The sequence below is a fragment of the Polyodon spathula genome, chromosome 8 (assembly GCF_017654505.1).
Source record: "Polyodon spathula isolate WHYD16114869_AA chromosome 8, ASM1765450v1, whole genome shotgun sequence".
NCBI lineage: Eukaryota > Metazoa > Chordata > Actinopteri > Acipenseriformes > Polyodontidae > Polyodon > Polyodon spathula.
The window spans coordinates 16,616,859-16,636,865 of record NC_054541.1 but is presented as its reverse complement, the minus strand read 5'-3'; the positions used below and the strand labels follow the sequence as shown (position 1 = coordinate 16,636,865).

At 38.0% G+C, this 20,007-nt stretch overlaps 1 protein-coding gene across 1 annotated transcript in view; it reads left to right on the top strand.

Moving 5' to 3' along the window:
* LOC121319532 (voltage-dependent L-type calcium channel subunit alpha-1C-like) overlaps positions 1 to 11,580 on the top strand; it is a 326,930-nt gene extending 315,350 nt beyond the window's left edge. The window contains exons 42-48 of the mRNA XM_041257053.1: positions 321 to 664; positions 3,705 to 3,728; positions 4,808 to 4,936; positions 5,292 to 5,410; positions 5,986 to 6,089; positions 7,586 to 7,906; positions 11,241 to 11,580. Of these exons, the coding sequence (XP_041112987.1) occupies positions 321 to 664; positions 3,705 to 3,728; positions 4,808 to 4,936; positions 5,292 to 5,410; positions 5,986 to 6,089; positions 7,586 to 7,906; positions 11,241 to 11,546 (1,347 nt within the window). The 3' untranslated portion in view covers positions 11,547 to 11,580. The remainder of the gene's footprint in view (positions 1 to 320; positions 665 to 3,704; positions 3,729 to 4,807; positions 4,937 to 5,291; positions 5,411 to 5,985; positions 6,090 to 7,585; positions 7,907 to 11,240) is intronic.
* The last annotated feature ends 8,427 nt before the right edge of the window (positions 11,581 to 20,007 follow it).

The window sequence follows — 20,007 nt, the reverse complement described above, 5'->3', positions numbered from 1 at the left end:
AACTGTTGCACATGAAAAATCCAGCAGCATTGCAGTTCTTGACACACTCAAACCGGTGCACCTGGCACCTACTACCATACCTCGTTCAAAGGCTAGGCTTAAAAATCTGTCTATTTCATGGAAAGAACAGGTGTTCCTAAAGTTTTGTACACTCAGTGTGTGTGTGTGTGTGTGTGTGTGTGTGTGTGTGTGTGTGTGTGTGTGTGTGTGTGTGTGTGTGTGTGTATGTATATATATATATATATATATATATATATATATATATATATATATATGTGTGTGTGTGTACTGACATGCCTTTTTGTTTTTTTTTAAAACAGAGAGCTGGTGGCTTGTTTGGTAACCATGTCAACTATTACCAGAGCGATGGCCGAAACACCTTCCCACAATCCTTCACTACCCAGCGGCCCTTACACATCAGCAAGGAGGGCTGCAGCCCAGACCTGGAATCTCCATCCAACGAGAAGCTAGTCGACTCCACCTTCACCCCAAGCAGCTACTCCTCATCAGGCTCCAATGCTAACATTAACAACGCCAACAACACAGCCATCGGCTGCTTCCCCAACCCTGCCACCTACCAGAGCGGTGTGAGCACTGTGGACTGGCCAGGTGCCCCCCTGACAGCCAGCTTGCGGGCAGCAGCCTGGCAACTCAGCTCCAAAAGGTACCGGAACTTGTACCATCTTCCCATGTAAAGGTTTAGGGCGGTAGGCTGCTTCAAAATCTTAGCAACCTACTGTCACGCAAACTGAGAAAATGGTAAAGCTAGCCAAGCACGTGAAAACATGATAAATATATTGTAAACTGGGATAAACTAGGGAATACACAGTAATCTTTAAAATGACTGATCATTTATCCTGGTACATTTTTATATGGATTGCTGTGTAGTGCACAACAATTTTGAACACTACTTCCTTGTAGAGTCAGGAAGTTTAAAAAAAAAAAAAAGTATTCTGCTTTTACTCAGTTCTAGTTGTCTAATATAGATATATGTAATATAGACTAGATTAGCCAAACTGCCTTAAAACTGCCAATGCCGTCTAGTGCACAGCTATGTATTGCCAGCAATACAAAAGGAAACTAATTTCTAGATGGTGCTGGCCCTTAGTTCTATAAAGTCACTTTGACTGTTCTAGCTTGTGTTACATATGCCTATGGCAGGTAATTAAAACTGGACTTGAAGATAAAAGCACCTTCACAAGTCATTTCAATCAAGCAACATTAACTATTGATATATTCTTTCAAATTCTTCCAATGTTTTGGTCACTGCAAAGCACCAGGAGAACCAGGCGAGACATGCATGACCAGGAAAAAGGTTGTGTTCATGTACTGTGCATTGGAGCCCATTCAGGGTTCATTACACACTGCTACGCTTTTATGGTTAACATTAAGTGGCACAGACGGCATCGCAGTGTACATTGACCTCAGGCTGTCATACACTGTATTCCAGCAATGACTAATGGAGCTGTCGCTTTCCACAAGGTACAGTAATAGAAGAGACACACTGAGCCCTGTTCTGCCATTCTCTATTCATTGGCAGCTTGAGTGTGGGCCCAGAAACTCCCAATTGTGTACCTGAAAGTACACCTGTAAGAGTGTTTGTCAAGTAAACCCTGATAGTCCTGCATTATCATGTAATGATGCCTGTTTGATAGCAGCCATTCCCCTCAATGCTCTCTAATCAGAGTTTACCCCTATTATTATTATTATTATTATTATTATTATTATGATATTATTATAATTATTATATTATAGTATTATTATTATTATTATTTTGTATTTGACCTTTTCATCTGGAAGTTATTTTTTTCTTGATTAATCACGGCATGCAAACGTCGATAAGTTTGTAAATCACTTTGCTTGGAGTTGATTTAATTTTTTTTTTTATTTCACTATTTTCACTGTTCAAATTTGAGTATTAAAAGGTGGGTTTAATCTGGCTATTTCTGCACAGAATAGGGGAAATCTGGTCATCCTGTTATATTCTTTAACTAATAAGGTGTCAGAAGCTTTACATATCTGTTTTTAAAATAGAAATACACCTATAAAAAAATAGCATACATTTACTTGTTTTTACAATAGGGACCCTGGTTAAAGTATTCTTGATTTATAATACATTTTAAAATGCAAGAATAGAGGGAGCCATCGCATTTGCTAACAAGTTTTCTAACCTGTGCAGTCACTATGCCATACAGCTTGGAACTCTGATTGAGTCCCTCTGAAAACCAATTCACTTTGGGGTTTTATAAGAGCAATAGCACATGCAACCGGGTGATCAAATACGATCCAATATTTTAACACCTTGTCATGTTATATTGGGGATTGGGCAGGTTATAAATAAAATTTGTAACCTCTTTTTTGGGTTCAACCGTAAAAGCATTCATTAAAATAAAAACGTAATAATACAATTAAGCCCTGAAATATGCAACATCTGTTTTAGTAAATGCACTCGGCAGCTTCAGATTACATGTTCATATATTTTTATCGTCCCCTTAGTGCTTTAAAATATTTATATAATTCTCCTAGATGTGATATGTTAAATGTAAAAGTTTTACATTTTTTTATTATTTTGTAGTTGGCAAATGTAATGTAGTCTAGATCACTCAAAGTGCCTTTATATTCTTACAGCAAAGGCTGTATTTTTTTTACAATTGTCATGGATTTCCCGATATCCTTGAAATTTACCCATAGTTGTGTAATATGTAGTTCCCCTTAAAAATTCCCATTCTTAAGGGAAAGACAATAAATTATATATATATATATATATATATATATATTATATATATATATATATATATATATATATATATATATATATATATATATTACACATTTCACGTGTCTGTTGTTATTTTTTACATTTTGTTTATGTTTTTATTTTGTTTGGTAATTCACTGATGGTGAAAATAAAATGTCTTTAAAAGGTGGACATAAAAACTAAATATTCTCCAATCTGGCATTTACGTCGTTTTTTCAAGTAAGCCTTTAAAGATTTAGAACATTTTGTTGTATAATAACTCTAGCGTAAATTATCACTTTTGAATGCGACAACTCAATTTTTTTCTGCTTTAATAAATATTATGTTTAATGGTGAAATGTCTTGAAAATACCTATAGACCGTGAAATGCCATGAAAAAAAGTAATTTTTTTTATCGTAAACCAGCCTTCGCAATAGCAGCATCTACTGATCGGCGAAGCAGAAGCCAGCACCATCTTACTTCGATAAAAGCACCGTCTGATCTGGCCTCTGTTACACATTGCATGTCTATGGCAGGCAATTAGAACAGAAGGCAAAAGAACCTTAACACAAAATGATCAATTACTATTTGAGTCAATTCAATAAGAACCCTTCAGAATGATTGCAAACTTTATAAAAAAAAAAAGGGGGGGACAGTAAATAATAATAATAATAATAATAATAATAATAATAATAATAATAATAATAATAATAATAATAGTTTGAAGGTACTTATGCTTGAAATAATTTAAGGTGGTTTAATGAATGTGACTTGCTTTTGTACAGTATTTAGCATGTACTTTATTATGTGTAATCTTAAGCCAAGTTGTATGACAGCTCGATTAATCTTTTAATGATTAAAGCCTTGTGAAGAGAGCCCATTATCTACTTATTAAGTCTGGCCATTTTTCTTCAGTCTTCATTTTAATGCAATGTCCTCTTTCTGCTATTCCCTTCCACGCTGCAGGACACGTTATGAAACCCTTGCACGGTAAGTTTCTCCAATATGTTCATTCAGTTCTTTAGTCTAATGGTGGGGAAAGTACTCAGAGGGAAAGCCTGATATCAATACAAAACAGAGTCATTATTGTATGACAGAAAATATAAGCTCAGTCCAAAAGTATCATTTGTATCATATTACAGTAAAAAAAAAAAAAAATCTATCAGTAGTACAATAAGTGTGGTACCCCATCCAATAACCTGTAAATGAAAGGAGAGAAACACACCTCTGTACAGCACAATGTGTGTTATTTATTTCACATGGTTTTCTTGCATGCTTATCTTTTTGATACAGTAATTTATAAATTCTGTTACATGAACGAATATGAGCATGGTGATCTTTGCCAGGCATTTCAAACAGTTTTAAACCTGAGCCCACTGTCACTGTGCACTGTGCGTCAGTTTGCACTGTGTGTCAGTGTGCATTGTGTGTCAGTGTGGACTGTGTGTCAGTGTGGACTGTGTGCACTGTGCGTCAGTGTGGACTGTATGATCAGTGTGCACTGTGCGTCAGTGTGGACTGTATGATCAGTGTGCACTGTGCGTCAGTGTGGACTGTATGTCAGTATGCACTGTGTATCAGTATGTATTGTGTGTCAGTATGCATTGTGTGTCAGTGTGCACTGTGTGTCAGTATGCATTGTGTGTCAGTGTGGACTGTGTGCACTGTGCGTCAGTGTGGACTGTATGATCAGTGTGCACTGTGCGTCAGTGTGGACTGTATGATCAGTGTGCACTGTGCGTCAGTGTGGACTGTATGTCAGTATGCACTGTGTATCAGTATGTATTGTGTGTCAGTATGCATTGTGTGTCAGTGTGCACTGTGTGGACTGTGTGTCAGTGTGCACTGTGTGTCAGTATGCATTGTGTGTCAGTGTGGACTGTGTGCACTGTGCGTCAGTGTGGACTGTATGATCAGTATGCACTGTGCGTCAGTGTGGACTGTGTGTCATTATGCACTGTGTGTCAGTATGCTCTGTGCGTCAGTATGCTCTGTGTGGACTGTGTGTCAGTATGGACTGTGTGTCAGTGTGGACTGTGTGTCAGTGATGACTGTGTTTCTTCCTGCAGCTCTGACTCTGGAGATAGCCGCTTGCCCATTATCCGCCGGGAAGAGGCATCTCCCGATGAGACATTTGACGAGAACTTCAACGACAACGCTGTGTACTGCAGCGAACAGAGCATGCTGTCCTCTGAGATGTAGGCTTTCTAATAACTTTCTTCTTGGGTAGTCATTCTTACAACCGTTTAACAGAATTATCATCGGCGGTAGTGTATGATAGGTTACAATAGAGTACCAAGCTATTGTATGGTGCTTGCAATAATTCTTAGTGGTTCTGAGTGCTGTTGCTCCAGTATTGAGTTATTATTTTCCCCTAGGAAATGGCTATCTGGCTACTTAGGGACTACTTGTCTGAAACATTTTTTTAAAACTGTGATTGGGAATGCCTACCTCCTGCATACAAGTACCTAAAGTAATTGCTTAGCATGACAGAAAGTTTATATTATTGCTACAGTGGTAGGTGTGAAGTGTTGATGTGTTATGTGGTTTCAGGCTGGCATACGAAGACGAGGAGAACAAACAGCTAACGCCCATGGAGCAGGGTAGCAGGAAGGAGAATGTGAAGACCTGGCAGTCCCCGACAAGAGCCTTCCTGTGCCCAAAAGCATTAGGTGAGACTGGCAGACCTTGCAGAGAATGGGGCGGCACAAGGGCACTTCCCATTCCCAGAACCGCTGTTTAATTGCTGTCTATTACAAGGCTGATTTTATGATGTCATACTTCAAACTTTGCCTGTATCTTGAGGACATCATTTAATTGTGCTCATTATTATATACCAATTATCAGTGGATAAGGTAATATTCTCCCAATAAAACATTATCCTGGGAACCACTGAATTTGAAGAACAAACACATGGGCATTTAATACAAGTATAGCATGAGAATTATTTTTAAAATGTATGTAATGCAAGCCAAAAGAGCCCAGCTGCTTTGCATACTACAAGAAGCCATACCTGGCAGCATGGGCACTGTGTTTCCAGTTGCTTGACCTCCTTGGGTCCCAAACACATACAGCTAAAAGGAGGTGCTGTATACTTTATATTAAAGCAATTCTGGGGAAAAAAGGCCAGTAGAGGTGAGGTGATTTAACCCCAAGCCCCCAAGGTTTTCTCATCATTATGACCATGAAATCCAGCTTTGCACCCTCTAACCTGCTGCCAACGGTGTTCTGTGCTATTGCTGTACAGGGAGAAGATCGTCCTTTCATCTGGAGTGTTTAAAGAGGCAGAGGAGCCACGCAACAGACGTGTCTCAAAACACTGCCCTGCCCCTTCATCTTGTACATCATCAGGTAAGGAGGGGGCTTTTATTGTGAAGCTGAAAACACACAGTGCCATCTACTGCTTACAAGAGTGATGAGGCACAGTGAGGCTTACACACAGCTTTTTCCAGCTGTGCATAGCAAATAAAAGAAAAATTAATAGTTATAAAGACCCTGAAGTACATCGTAACCATTGGGCTCTGGAGACCAGTACTACATTTAATTTTGATAATCACAATCAATTGCTTGGAAATGGTGCGGAAATTCATGACACGCGTCATTTATCTTGATTTATACAATGCTCAAGGTCGTTTCAGCCAATTGAATCCCAGGTAGACATTCATTTATTACACAGCAACAGCATAAACCTGCTCCAAGCCATGTAATTATTCCCTCAACCATGCAGTTATACTGCTAAACGTGCAGTTACAGATATACAGCCCTAGATGAAACCTACATCACAATTTAATTAGATGCAACACATGCCATGGTTCAGTCTAAACACGGCACAACTAGGTTGCATGAAAGCTTCTTTCAACCTGAGCTCACAACATCTGTTCTTTCTAAAACAGCACAGACAGAAGGAGGTGTAAACTTTAATATCCAAAGCGTTTTCTCAATGAAATAATGAAGCCGCATCATCAGGAATGATTGCACTTTACCTGCAGCTTGTATTAATGCTGCCCGTGTGTGAATATTCCCTCGCTAGCCAGGTGATTATTCCATACATATACATTACTTAACGGGAGCCTCACCTTTATCTGTTTGCAAATAGCGAAGCTGATATAAAGCAGTTTTATGCAGTGCTCCTAATCAAACTTCGTTGAAATCTCTCAGGGGTTGTGTCATTAAATATCCCTGTGTTTCATGCCTACATTGTTTTCACTTCTGGCCATATGAGTGGTTCAGACCTATCGCCTTGAGGTGCTGTCACAGCTGTATTCTATGATTTTCTCAGTAAAGTTCCATTACAGATGTTGTCCAGTTTAAAATGAACAGTTTTTCATTGTTTTTAACCTCTGACTGTCAATGGTGCAGAACACAGAATATGTCAGAGCTTTTTCAGATAACCATTTTACTTCATGTTTACAAACTATTCAATTTGAGATGTCATTACATCTACAGTATACCCTCGGGAAGTTTTAATTTTGTTGACAAAAAGCTGACAATCTACAATACTCGTAGTAGTAGAGGAACTAAAGCCATAACAATCTACCTCCTTGTGCTCTTAATAGCACCTGTTTTGCCGTTTCAAAAATCTGTATTTTAATGTCTTGTTTTACATTTACAAGTACTTTCAAGAGAGAAATATGATAATTTGCATAACCAAGGAAATAAAAAAATACATAGCTTTTTCCTGAAGGAAACTAGTTTATTTTACTGCCAGTAAGAGTAAAACACATACTGTTTATTCTTACCTGACCCTCCCAACTATGAAGTCTTGATTCTTGAGAATAACTTTAATACAAAGCTGTGTGCTAGGTGATGGCTGGATGATGTTTTGGTGTCCTTGTCTTCCTGTCCAGGCCTTGGCGGTGGCAGGACTCAGCCCCCTGCTGCGCAGGAGCCACTCCCCAACGCTGTTCAGCCGCCTGTGTTCCACACCGCCCGCCACGCCCTGCACCCAGGGCCATTCCTATCAGCGCGTGCCCACCCTGCGGCTGGAGACCTCCAGCTCCCACGAGAAGCTCAACAGCAGCCTGCCCTCGGTGAACTGCGGCTCCTGGTTCGCAGACAATGCTAACGGCAACCCGCAGCGGGTACGGCCAGTCTCACTCACCGTGCCCAGCCAGTGCAGGGACTCAGCACTGCAGAGCCACGGCAGTGCGTGCAGCCTGGTCGAGGCGGTAAGGAGATTCAGAGCAAATCACAGGCTAATATTAACCATGCAATGCCGTACATGACCGGTCAAAACCTGTTAATGCATGCTTTTTGAAAAGAAAAGAACATAAGAAAGGTTACAAACGAGAGGAGGCCATTTGGCCCATCTTGCTCGTTTGGTTGTTTGTAGCTTATTGATCCCAGAATCTCATCAAATGGCTTCTTGAAAGATCCCAGGGTGTCAGCTTCAACAACATTACTGGGGAGTTGGTTCCAGACTCTCAATTCTCTGTGTAAAAAAATGGCTCCTATTTTAATTTTATATTTATATATATATATATATATATATATATATATATATATATATATATATATATATATATATATATATAAATTTAGTCGTCACCAATTTTTTACCCTGGTTTTCGCCCCAATTTACTATGCCCAATTATTAACTGTATCCTCGGCTCACTGCTCGCAAAACCCCCTGTTGACTCGGGAAATGGTGGCTGGAGCACGTGTCCTCCGAAACATGCTTGGGTCGACATTGTCAGTACCTTTTAGAATTTGGAATGCTTGAATCAGATCGCCGCATAGTTTTCTTTGTTCAAGACTGAATAGATTCTTTTAGCCTGTCTATAGGACATGCCTTTTAAACCTGAAATAATTCTGGTCGCTCTTCTTAGCACTCTTTCTAGAGCAGCAATATCCTTCTTGCAGCGAGGTGACCAGAACTGAGCACAATATTCTAGATGAGGTCTTACTAATGCATTGTAAAGTTTTAACATTACTTCCCTTGATTTAAATTCAATATTTTTCACTATATATCTAAGCATCTTACTGGCTTTTTTTTATAGCTTCCCCACATTGTCTAGATGAAGACATTTCTGAGTAAATATAAATTCCTAGGTCTTTTTCATAGATTCCTTCTTCAAATTCAGTATATCCCATATGATATTTATAATGCACATTTTTATTGCCTGCATGCAGCACCTTACACTTTTCTCTATTAAATGTCATTTGCCATGTGTCTGCCCAGTTCTGAATTCTGTCTAAATCATTTGCTGCTGCAATGGTGTTTGCCACTATTTTTGTGTCGTCTGCAAATTTAACAAGTTTGCTTACTATACCAGAATCTAAGTCATTAATGTAGATTAGGAAGAGCAGAGGATCTAATAATGATCCCTGTGGTACTCCACTGGTTACCTCACTCCATTTTGAGGTTTCTTCTCTAATCAGTGCTTTCTGTTTTCTACATGTTAACCACTCTCTAATCCATGTGCATGCATTTCCTTGAATCCCTACTGCGTTCATTTTGAGAACATTATGTAACACAATTTTTGTTCCTGGGTAGTAAGTGTTATTTCCTAATTGCTTATGTCTCAAAAGTATAGAAAATGGCTATTATTCCCCACAGACTTTGCTTTTGTGACCAGGACAGTGATATTTCAAAATATCACTATTTCCAATGGGAAAACAGGCAAATGTGTGTCTTTTCGTTCACATAAAGTCAGAAAAAAACAACATATGAATCCAAATTAACATGTATTTATACTAAAGTAATACAAAGATGACTACAAAAGATTTAGAAGTGAGTAGTTTTTCGAGATTTACAATTATACTGTATTTACAGTATTCAAACTTTTGTTACACAGTGGAACTTTGTCAAAGGCTTTCTGGAAGTCTATATAAACCATGTCATATGCTTTGTAATTATTCATTGTCGATGTTGCATCCTCAAAAAAAAATCAAGCAGGTTAGTTAGACACGTTCTCCCTTTCCTAAAACCATGCTGACTGTCTCCCAGGATACTGTTACCATATAGGTCATTTTCCATTTTGGATCTTATTATAGTTTCATATAGCTTGTAGATGAAAATATTATACATCCTTTAAAATATATATTGTTGGAAGAGATGGGTTTTGCCATGTTGTTCAAGGTAATTAGTATTACAGCAGTAGGTTTGAAGATTTGGTACTGTTCATTAGATTAGCTATAATGTAAAATCATAATGCAAAAATATGTGCTGGTCATCACCTAATAAATTGATTCTTATTTCAAAACATTTACAAGTCCATTGCAGTGGCAGGATGTAAATGTAGCTTTAGTTTAGGCCAGTCATATTTTTACATTATATTAGATTTTTGTTTTTGTTGATTGATTTTTTTTTTGCAATGCAGAAATGCATTTCCGTCAGCCCAAACTTGTACTCAGTACTGGGGAAACTGTTTTACTATAAGTACAGCACATCATTTTACATCATGGAACATAGTATTTTGGGAAAATTCTCAATGAACTGGCAATGGCAAAAACAGATCTTGTGAAAAACATCTTATTATGTTTAATTTTGATGTATATCTATGCCCAAGGACATGTTTTCTTCATATTTGACCTAGTTAACAGGATATAGCATTGCATCCTAGTTCATGTCTGTCAGTAGCAGATCAAGATCAGATTGATTTAATTTGGGACTCTGTCAGCCCGTTATGATTGCAGGCTCACAGAACTCAGTGCTGATGGTGGAAGTTACTAATGAAAAAGCCCAACAATGTGTCTGTTGCAACCATTTAGTCCAGCCTTAATAATATTAATAGTGTTATAGTCCACGACTGCTTTCTCTGAGTCTCCTCCCACTAGAACTAAGCGGTTACAGTTGTTTTGTTTTCTGTAAATCAGTCTCTTGTACTCTCCTACAAAATCCACAGATATTTTTTAAAAACTGTACCAATACTGCACTAATGCAAATAAAGAAATGATAATATACTGTATATTCCTTATTGATTGCCTTGCTATAGCAATATAAAGCATGCCGACTCTGCAAACACAGAATACTGTATTTATTATATAGATTTACCTTCCAAAAATCCAGTTGGCAGATAGATTAATTGGTAGGTTAGTCTGAGGGAGACTAAGAAAGGCGGCACATTGCAAGTGAGTGGATTTATTTTTTTTTTTTTTAAATCAAAAACCTGGACTTATTGGCCATGTGTTTCTGGCAATTCCCAGGCATCCTACAATTAGCTGTCCCAGCATTTCTGTGATCCATTCTCTAGCTACTGCATGCAGTATATTCACAATTGACGATTGAGACACCAGGAACCAACGAAGTACAAGAAGCTTGATAACATGAACTCAAGCTGCGCAGCGAAATTGCTAAGTATATTCTTTACACATTAAATGCAGAGTTTATATTTTATCAATGCGTAAAATACCCAGTACACGTCTTATCTGGAGTGCTGCCTGTATCCATTAAATATTTTAACCAACTGGGGGAAAAAAAAAAAAAAAAAACACAACAGCCATGGCGGGAGGGTGTTTGCACTATTGATTTAACCCTGGCTTGTGTTCTTTCGCCCCCAGGTTCTGATCTCGGAAGGACTGGGCCGGTACGCCCATGATCCCACCTTCATCGAGGTGACCAAGCAGGAGATAGCTGAGGCCTGTGACATGACGATAGAGGAGATGGAGAACGCTGCTGATAACATCCTCAATGGGAACAGCCAGCCCAGCCCAAACGGCAACTTCCTGCCCTTCATCACCTGCAGGGACCAGGGAGCTCGGGGGGAGCAGAGCGGACTGGAGGAGGAAGAGCAGGGGGAGCAGCAAGACTGTGGGGTAGCCGAGGAGGGCCTCAAGGATGACATGGTTTGCGATAGCAGCCTGTAAAGAGAGGGCTTCAAATGGGTTGGGCGCTCTCTATTTGTCCTCTGCTTTTTTTTTTTTTTTTTTTTTTTTTTTTTTTTTAATGTTATGGGTTTGTTTCAGAAGTGCCTCACAGTTGTTGTGCTCTTGAAGGTGGAGAGGTGGAGGGCTGAGGGGGGAGGAGGAGACAATGGAATGTCTGGTTCCTGTTTTTTTTGTCAATGAGGAAGGTACCAGATCAGCTCTTGGGGAGTTCAGGAGTTTGTTTTTTTTTTTGGCTGAGGTGCCACTTCTGGAAGCTGCACATTCTGTACAAGAACCTCCTTTTCCTTCAGAGAATAGACACTTTCAACAGATTAAAAGAAAAAAAAAACAATGGAAGATTCAGTCCCCATCCCCCGTCCCCCCCTTCCTTCTAGCACCTTATCAAAAAAGGTCCTCGGAGAGGAGGTAAGTGGCTGCTGCCTCCTACTTTCTGAATCACTCCCTGTCGCTGTTTTTAAGGCAACAACACACCCTTTGTCAGGAGGGGTCTACCAAGGCAAAAGGGACAGCGTCTTGTGCTGCCAAATACCTCGACTTTAATCATTTTCTATTTTGGTTTGTTCGCTTTTGTTTTGTGAAATCAGCCTTTGCAGCCAATTGCCATGGCAGGATTGAGTGACAAGAGAAGTTGGGAAGGGGTAAGGAGGGGTGTGGGGTGTGGAGATGAAGCTTTATGACTGGCCTGAATCTATGCTGCAAACCCATGTGATTGGAGAATGTATGGTTTTACCAGCCAATCAGGGGGCACGCAGCCAGACTTGCATAACATCAAACAGTGTATGTGTGTGTGTGTGTGTACAGACTGGTTAGCAATACCATCTTTGCTAGTTGTCTGTGTCCATTTTGTTTTAACATCAACACTGCTTTGCTCTATAAAAGACGCCGGTTATTTTGCATTTAGTTAGTATTTAAAAAGTGTCACACTTATTAGAACAGGAAACTAAGAAGTTTACATAAGAGCTTTCCACTCGCCCCTATCCCAGAAGACTTGCACCATGTAGCTAGTACTGTGTGTTTGAAAACAAAGTCAAACCCTATTATAAAACTAATGTGCCATATCTGCAGTTTGTGGCATGTATGATTGTGTGGAAGTCAAGATGTAAACTCATTCTTTATGTACATATGGGTGTGTTTGGTGTGCGTGTGCATGCATGAGGTGGGGGGGGATGCGTGTGTGTGTGCGTGCGTTCGTTCCACAAGATATGCAAAAACAATGCAATAACATATGGAACTATATACAAGTCTCAAAAAATCAACTGTATAAAAAATGAAAAAAGAAAACAACGTTATAGATAATATATACTCAGAGTAATTGTTTTATTGAGTTGCAAATCTTTTCATTGAAAAACCTGTTATACTTGAAATCAGGTGCGTTTCAGTGTTTTAAAAAATGATCTTGTGCCAAGCAATTCTTTTTCTTCTAATTACTGAATATTATTGATATTATAGGTATGTTTATTTAACTCACTAGTTGTATATTTGATGCATGGAATTCATTTTAGTATTTTAGTGTGCCAAGTTATACCTTTGAACGTTTAAGTGATTTTACTTGTTGAGGGAAGAGAAATAAAGTAGTTCATATTTTGGAGGTTTTCTTTTTTTTGTAGTTGCAAAAGAAAATACATTTACATATTGTAGCTACTTAAAAAAAAAAAAAACACCACACTATGGACATGTTTTTATGTAAACTGATTTTGCATATCTTGTGTTCATCTAGTTTCAGGTTTTAAGTTTTGTCTTCTAGAACTGACTGCGTAGATGATTTCTTCTACTCATTGTGGTGTCCTTGCTGTAGATTAAGGACAGGGTGTCCATTTTGGCGTGGGGTTGAAGGGTCAGGCTGGAGGAAGGACAGCTACACGAGAATCTGCTTGGTGTACCTCCAGTCGCTTTGCTGGCAGACCAGGGATTATACATTTTCAGTCTATGAGCTGAATTTTGATAAGCAGCTGCAGAGCAGACTCCCATACCATCTACACCACTCTCAGTGGTCCAGCTGTCTTCCAAGTTTGCCTTTGTCTGGCTTGGACAGCACCTGTGTTCACCTGCATTTAAAGGGCCAGTGCACACGCTGTAGATATTTCCGTCATTAATTAATCAGTCACAATTTACTGGAAAACAGGTAACCTTGATTGTTTTTTAATTGTTTGTGAAAATATTAAAATGAGTGATTGCAACGGTTTAAAACCTAGCTTTTTTTTTTTCTTATCAGATGTTTAACCGTGATTGTTTTTCTTAATAACTTTTAATTATACAGTCTTTTTACAATGATCTCTTGTTAATTTAGTAGAGACGTTATACTGATATGCTTTTTAAAACTAAATCTAAATTATTTTTAAATAGGGTGATTTTTATTTTTCAAAACGAAAATCAATATTCTACTTAGTTCCAAAAAAAATAATTTAAAAAAACTGAACAGTAGTTTTGTCAAAGTCTTGTGTACTGTCCCTTTTAAATACTGGTCAACACAGAAGCCAGACAGACGTAAACTTGGAAGGTAGCAGCCTTGCTCGGTTCTATTGGGAGTGCTGTTTGTGGGGTTAGCGCTTGTGTGGAGCTTGTGTGAATTTGGCCTTATAAATTCTAAACAGGGACGTCAACCACAGATACTGAAATTAAGTGTCCCACCATGGACTCATAATTGGCAGCTCATCATTAGTGTCTACGAGGGTCCAGGCATTATGTATATAAATGAAGTCTCTCTCATAGCCTCGTTTAAGCCAGGGTTACTGCACTTCTCCCATTGTATCTCTCTCTTGTGTAGGATTCTTGTGTTTTGTTGTGCCATTGTTATTTGTATCATTTGTGTTTTATCCATGATGATTCTTTCTACTGTGTCCAGTGAGAGAAGACTACTGACTGATGCCTGATCTCCTTTGATTTGCCTGCACTTTGTATTTGAAGAGTGATGAGGCTCCCTCTGTGTATACAAGGTGCCAGACAGTGCCCTTGAGTGAGTGAACTCTTCCTGGTGACGAGTGTGTTTCGCGTGCCTAAAGGAAGGATTTTAGAATAAGGGCCTCAGGTTTTTAGCCACACATTCTTATTTTAAATGAAAATAATTTAGTGATTCAAGGGAGTTTAGTAACCCATTCAAATGTAGAGAGAAGAGCAAATATATTCGTAATTGAAGCAGAAAGTAGAGAATCACACAGAACGGAATGACTGAAAACATACAATCCATTTTGGAACTTTAATTGAAAGGTTTCTACTTGTTATTAGTTGCTTAACAAAGCTCCAAGAACATGTTGGAAGAGCAACTTGGCACCGGTCTGAAATAGCATGGCGATCTTAACTAATGTGTTCTTCCTGTGATTTAAATTATTTATGCCCCTTTTACACTGGTACAGCCGAGTTGGTGCCGAGCTCGGCCAGCCTGGTGCAGTTCGGGTATCTTGAGTTACTTTTGCACTGAAGAGCAGAGCCGACCGAATGACGTCACGCGTAATGAAATTGCCGAGTCACAGAGAAGAGAGAGAAGGCATATGGCAAAAAAGCTAATTTTTTTTTCCTCATGCTTTGTCATCCAAACATTTGCATGCGGTATGAACTTTTTAGCCTAAAATTAGTAATAACATTTAACCATGAAGTCATGCTTGAATATGGTCATTGTTACAGCTCTATACAAAGATGGTTCTTAGTTTTCAGTGTTATTTTGTTTACAATTAACTTATTCATAAAGCGATATGAGTCTTATCTAACGTAAGTTAAATGAGTTTCATTATTTCTGTTAAAAACTTAACAGAAGGGCCCAAGTTAAATTCAGATATTGAATATTAATTACACTTAATGTATAGAGATTCACATTTAGTGAAATCGACAAAAAAAAAAAACAGTACAAATCCGTAGTACTGTAGTTTTACCATTGTTAATCTGTGAAAAAACAACTTCAACTACAGTATACACTAAAAAATAAAACTTATAAAATAAAGGCAAAAAACAATAAGGTTACAGATGCAACAGTCAAGGTGCACCAGTGTTATGATGAAAGTCAGTAACCCCGCCCATGGCCTGCTTCGGCCCCGAGCCAGGTTCAGATATGTTATTGGGCCGGAGTTTCATGGTGCCGGTCGGTTACGTTGCCAGTGAAAAAACAACCAACCCGTGAGGATCCCGTGCCTTCACAGATCGGGTGTGCCAGTGTAAAAGAGGTACGAGAGTCTGTTTCAGTTATCATATCCTCAGTATTGCCAACCCCACCGCTGCAGAAATCATGAGACATATTCTTAGAAATCAAGAGATTTGGCATACAATTCACAAGATTTTATTTTTCAAAACATAAACCAATATTTTGAGTTGGTTTTTAAACCTTGTTAACAGCAGATTATATTTTGTCTAACACCTCAAATCTCTTACAAACCTCTATTAGTGCTTCACAAAATACATAATAAAATCAGGCAATTCAGATCACCATGCAACATTACAAACATTATTATTGTAGCTGTTACTGCAGCGAGGACAGCTACTGGAGTGTTGCATGTTTAGCAATATGAAGGAGCTGGAAAGCAACTGCTCCAGTCTGAGTTGAATTTTCATCTACAGTGTTTGCGTGTTTTTGAGTTTTCCACCATGACTAACGTATGCCTTTTAAAAAGCGAAAAATCCCAAGATCCCGCAGTACTGTCGCAAGGTCTTAATTTAACTTAGAAATCATGTGTCTCGTGTGAATTCGCGAGAGTTGGCAATACTTTTTTAAAACACAGTTTAAAAGTACCCCTCCAACCTCAGTAGAGCAAAAATGTCTAAACTCCAAGTACATCCGGTACACCTGAGTGTAACCTTTAGCATGACCCACTACAACACTCTGCCCCTAGTTGAGGTAGGAAATCCCACATTCATTCTAAGTGGTATTTATTACTGAAGTATTTATTTTATCTACCAGGGGAGTGTGCAGAGGTAGAGGTTACTGACTACACTGGTTATGTTGGACGTGACGTAACATAACGTTTTATTCGAAGTGAATCAAAAGTAGCAAGCAGAATATGTTAGTTAAGATGACATTTCAGGCCCATACTGTAGCATCACAGTCCAGACGCAGATCATCCTCTGCAAAAGCTCGTTCTTATACATGACTTTCTGATTGTCCCTCCCGTCGAGTTGTTCCAGGTGCAGGACATTCAATAGGAGTAGGACGGAATTCAAACTCTGCCTGGCTGTTCAATAAGAATAGACTTCAAAACAGGACAGAATTAAAACTGCTGGGCTGTTCCATAGGAGTAGACTTCAGAAATGCGCTCTGATGTTCTCCAGTTGTCATTCTATTTTTGAGCCTAATGGGGACAGTAGTTTTGACTATTATAAATAGTATTCTGGGCACATTTATAAAGTTTTTGATTATATATTTTTAGATTACATCTTAAAGCAGTGATCACCAAGGTTTTCTTACCACTTGTTAGAATTCTGTATCAATTTATTTTATTTTTTTTAATTGTGGATATGGAGATTTTTAAATATCATAATGTAGCAAAATAATTGGTACCAATCACTTGATGTGATAAAGGTCATTTTCCATTACGTGGCCAAACGCCTTACTCTGCTAGATCATATGAGCACGCCTGACCCAGGAAGTAAAACTGTACCAGGAAGAGAAATACAAGGGAAACTATTAGCGTAACCCCAATTAATTTGAAGAAATAAACAAATAACAAATATCTGTAAGGTAAGGAACAATATTTTAAAGCCTTGGGTATCTCTACTTTCAATAATTTTTTAAGTTGCAATACAGCATTCCCAGATAATTGATTTTTTTGTTATTTTATGAGCGATTCTGGCTGAGTATACAGTAGAAGGGGCCTTTTTTTCATTATTTAGCCTCGCCTATGTTCCAATGCACGAAAGATGGATTATGGGAAATGTAGTTCTTTAAGATTGAATACTCAAAAAACCTATAGCTATCACGGTCATTCTGTGCAGTGTGGAGAACATTGACAAGGGGGTGAGTCGAACCTCCCTTTGATCACTTTGATAGTATGTTTTATTTTTTTTTATTTATCTGTGTGTACCTTCAAGTGAAATCATAAAAAATATATTCATTTACCAACTTACAATAACAAATTCGAGGAAAATCAGCAGTTGTAATCTGGGAGTGCTGATACAGATGTATCAGTTTTTATGGTCTATGTGACTTACTTTCGTCATATCTGAAAACATTTCTGCACTAACACTTTGCTAGTTTTAGACATTTTTTTAAATAAATATTATGCCAAAAGAAATACAATGGAGTTGTTTTCTTCACTGTATTTTAATCCTAAAGGTAGCTAAAATAGTAATAGGGTAGTGCGGCTTGTGTCTGAATTAAGTTTTCTTTAGTGGAAATGTGCTAGCTGGCAAAACCTTGTAGTTATAACCTCCAAGTAGTCATGCTTGGATTCTAGTATCAAACACTAAAATGAATAGCAGTTGGCTAATTTTGACTATTGTAAGCCCTTTGTCTGTAATATAATTTCTACTGCACATATATAGAGACCTACAGAACATGTACCATTGAGAGGGATAAGCCCGTTATCTGCCTGTGTTGGTGAGGGTCCAGGCATTGCTGTTGTTATATTGGGCCACGATTACCCACATGTAAATACTAAATTCTTGGTTTCAATTAAGAATATTTCATCTTTACTGTGATTGTGGTGTTGTTGTTGGTAGGCCTTGAACAAAAAATATAATTCAAGGCCTACCCACAAGTCGCGAAGACAAACAAATGGAAATCAAAATACACACTGACATGGTGAAAGAGGAGGCCGCATACGGTACAATATTATATTACTAAATATATATTTCCTTGTGCTAAAATGAGGGGTTTGTGGATATTAAGCTCAGTATAGTGGATGAAATTCATGAAACTTTGTGTGTGTTTCATCATTACCGCGTGTCGTATGCGTGAGCTGTTGACGTCAGTTTACATTCACGTATTACACTATTTTTGCTGTGTGCTGTGTTGTCCATATTTTAGCGTTATAATCAGAGCACCAGCATTGTTGTAGGAGAGAATATGGTCTGGAGAAGCTGCGATATTTAGAAGAAAACAGATCCTTCTCCTGGTGAACGTTCCAGCATAAAAGTTTTTCCTCAGCTGATTTGCTCTTAATAAAAGTGCGTCTATAAATTATATATATATATATATTATATATATATATAATATATATATTATATATATATATATATATATATCTGCAATATAGATATACACAGAATATCTGCAATACAGAGAACACAGAATACAGCAAAGGGAAAGTAATGAGTTTCTTGTAAAAACCGCAGGGGATCTGTAATTCATTTGGTAGGTAGTGCATTAAAGTTGCCTGTGCCAAAAAGTTGCTTCCCATTTCTATAACCTGCACTGAAGTTACTCTTGACTCCAGAAACATGTCTGTGTTGCGCAAGCCATGCTGTATCCAAAAGAAAATGTGTTTCCACTTGCTCTTCCTTAATTGACAGACTATTTGTGACTTATATCAAGCTGGTTTATGTCCTAACTTAGGGAAAGGCATAGTGAATACTGCAATGCCTTTACCTGTCAGTTATTCGTCCATAAAACTCCTCATCAAGGAAAAAAGATACGTAGTCTCATTTTTTTCTTGTTTACTTTGCCCAGTAAACGTTTTTCTTGAGGTAATATAATGTTGTTTTTTTGTTTTGTTTTTCCACACAAGTATCTACACAGCCGGTCAACAAAAATGTCAGCTTTTCACTAGTGTTGTTTCTGTGCATTTAATCACCACTGTAGTTGCTGTTGGCTCTTGCCTTCTGGGCTCGCTGTGAACGTATAAAACAGGTCCCCCAAATATTATCACCTTTCCCTTCCCAAAAGAACTGAGGACACTTAAATAAAGTAGCCATGTCGATGTAAGAAAAAAAAAGATTACTTACCATTAATTGGGGAAGCGATATAGAAAGCCAAAAGAGTGGAACAAGTTTCACTGAACTTGTGGTTGTGTTTTATTTACCGATTTCTCTCAAGGTCAGGTTTTAGGTATACTGTGGATAGATGGAGCGGTTATTGTCCAGGTATGGTCTGTGATAAATGGAGACATTGAATCTCACCTACTCTTGTTTACACAAAGGGAAGGGGTTAATCAGTATGTATTGTTAGGAATCTTTCTTTTTTTTTGAGCTGATATCATTTGATCATCTTTCCTTTATCATTCTCTTTTCATTGCAAAAAATTAAATACAAAAAACTCAGTCACTTTTCTACTCTTATTTTCAAATAAATAAGAAAAAAAATTGAATAAAAAAATTATTGAATTGTAAATAGGCAATGTACAGTTTGTAACTGTTACTGTCTGTCTTTGTTGACAGAGTCTGTCTTGCTTATAACGCACGCTACCAGTGAATAAAAATAAAATAAATATATATATATATATATTTAGACTGTATGGTCCTTTAAGCAAGTTTTAAATTAATCTCTGATGTATATTCCTGTAACATTGCATTTTTATCTAAGG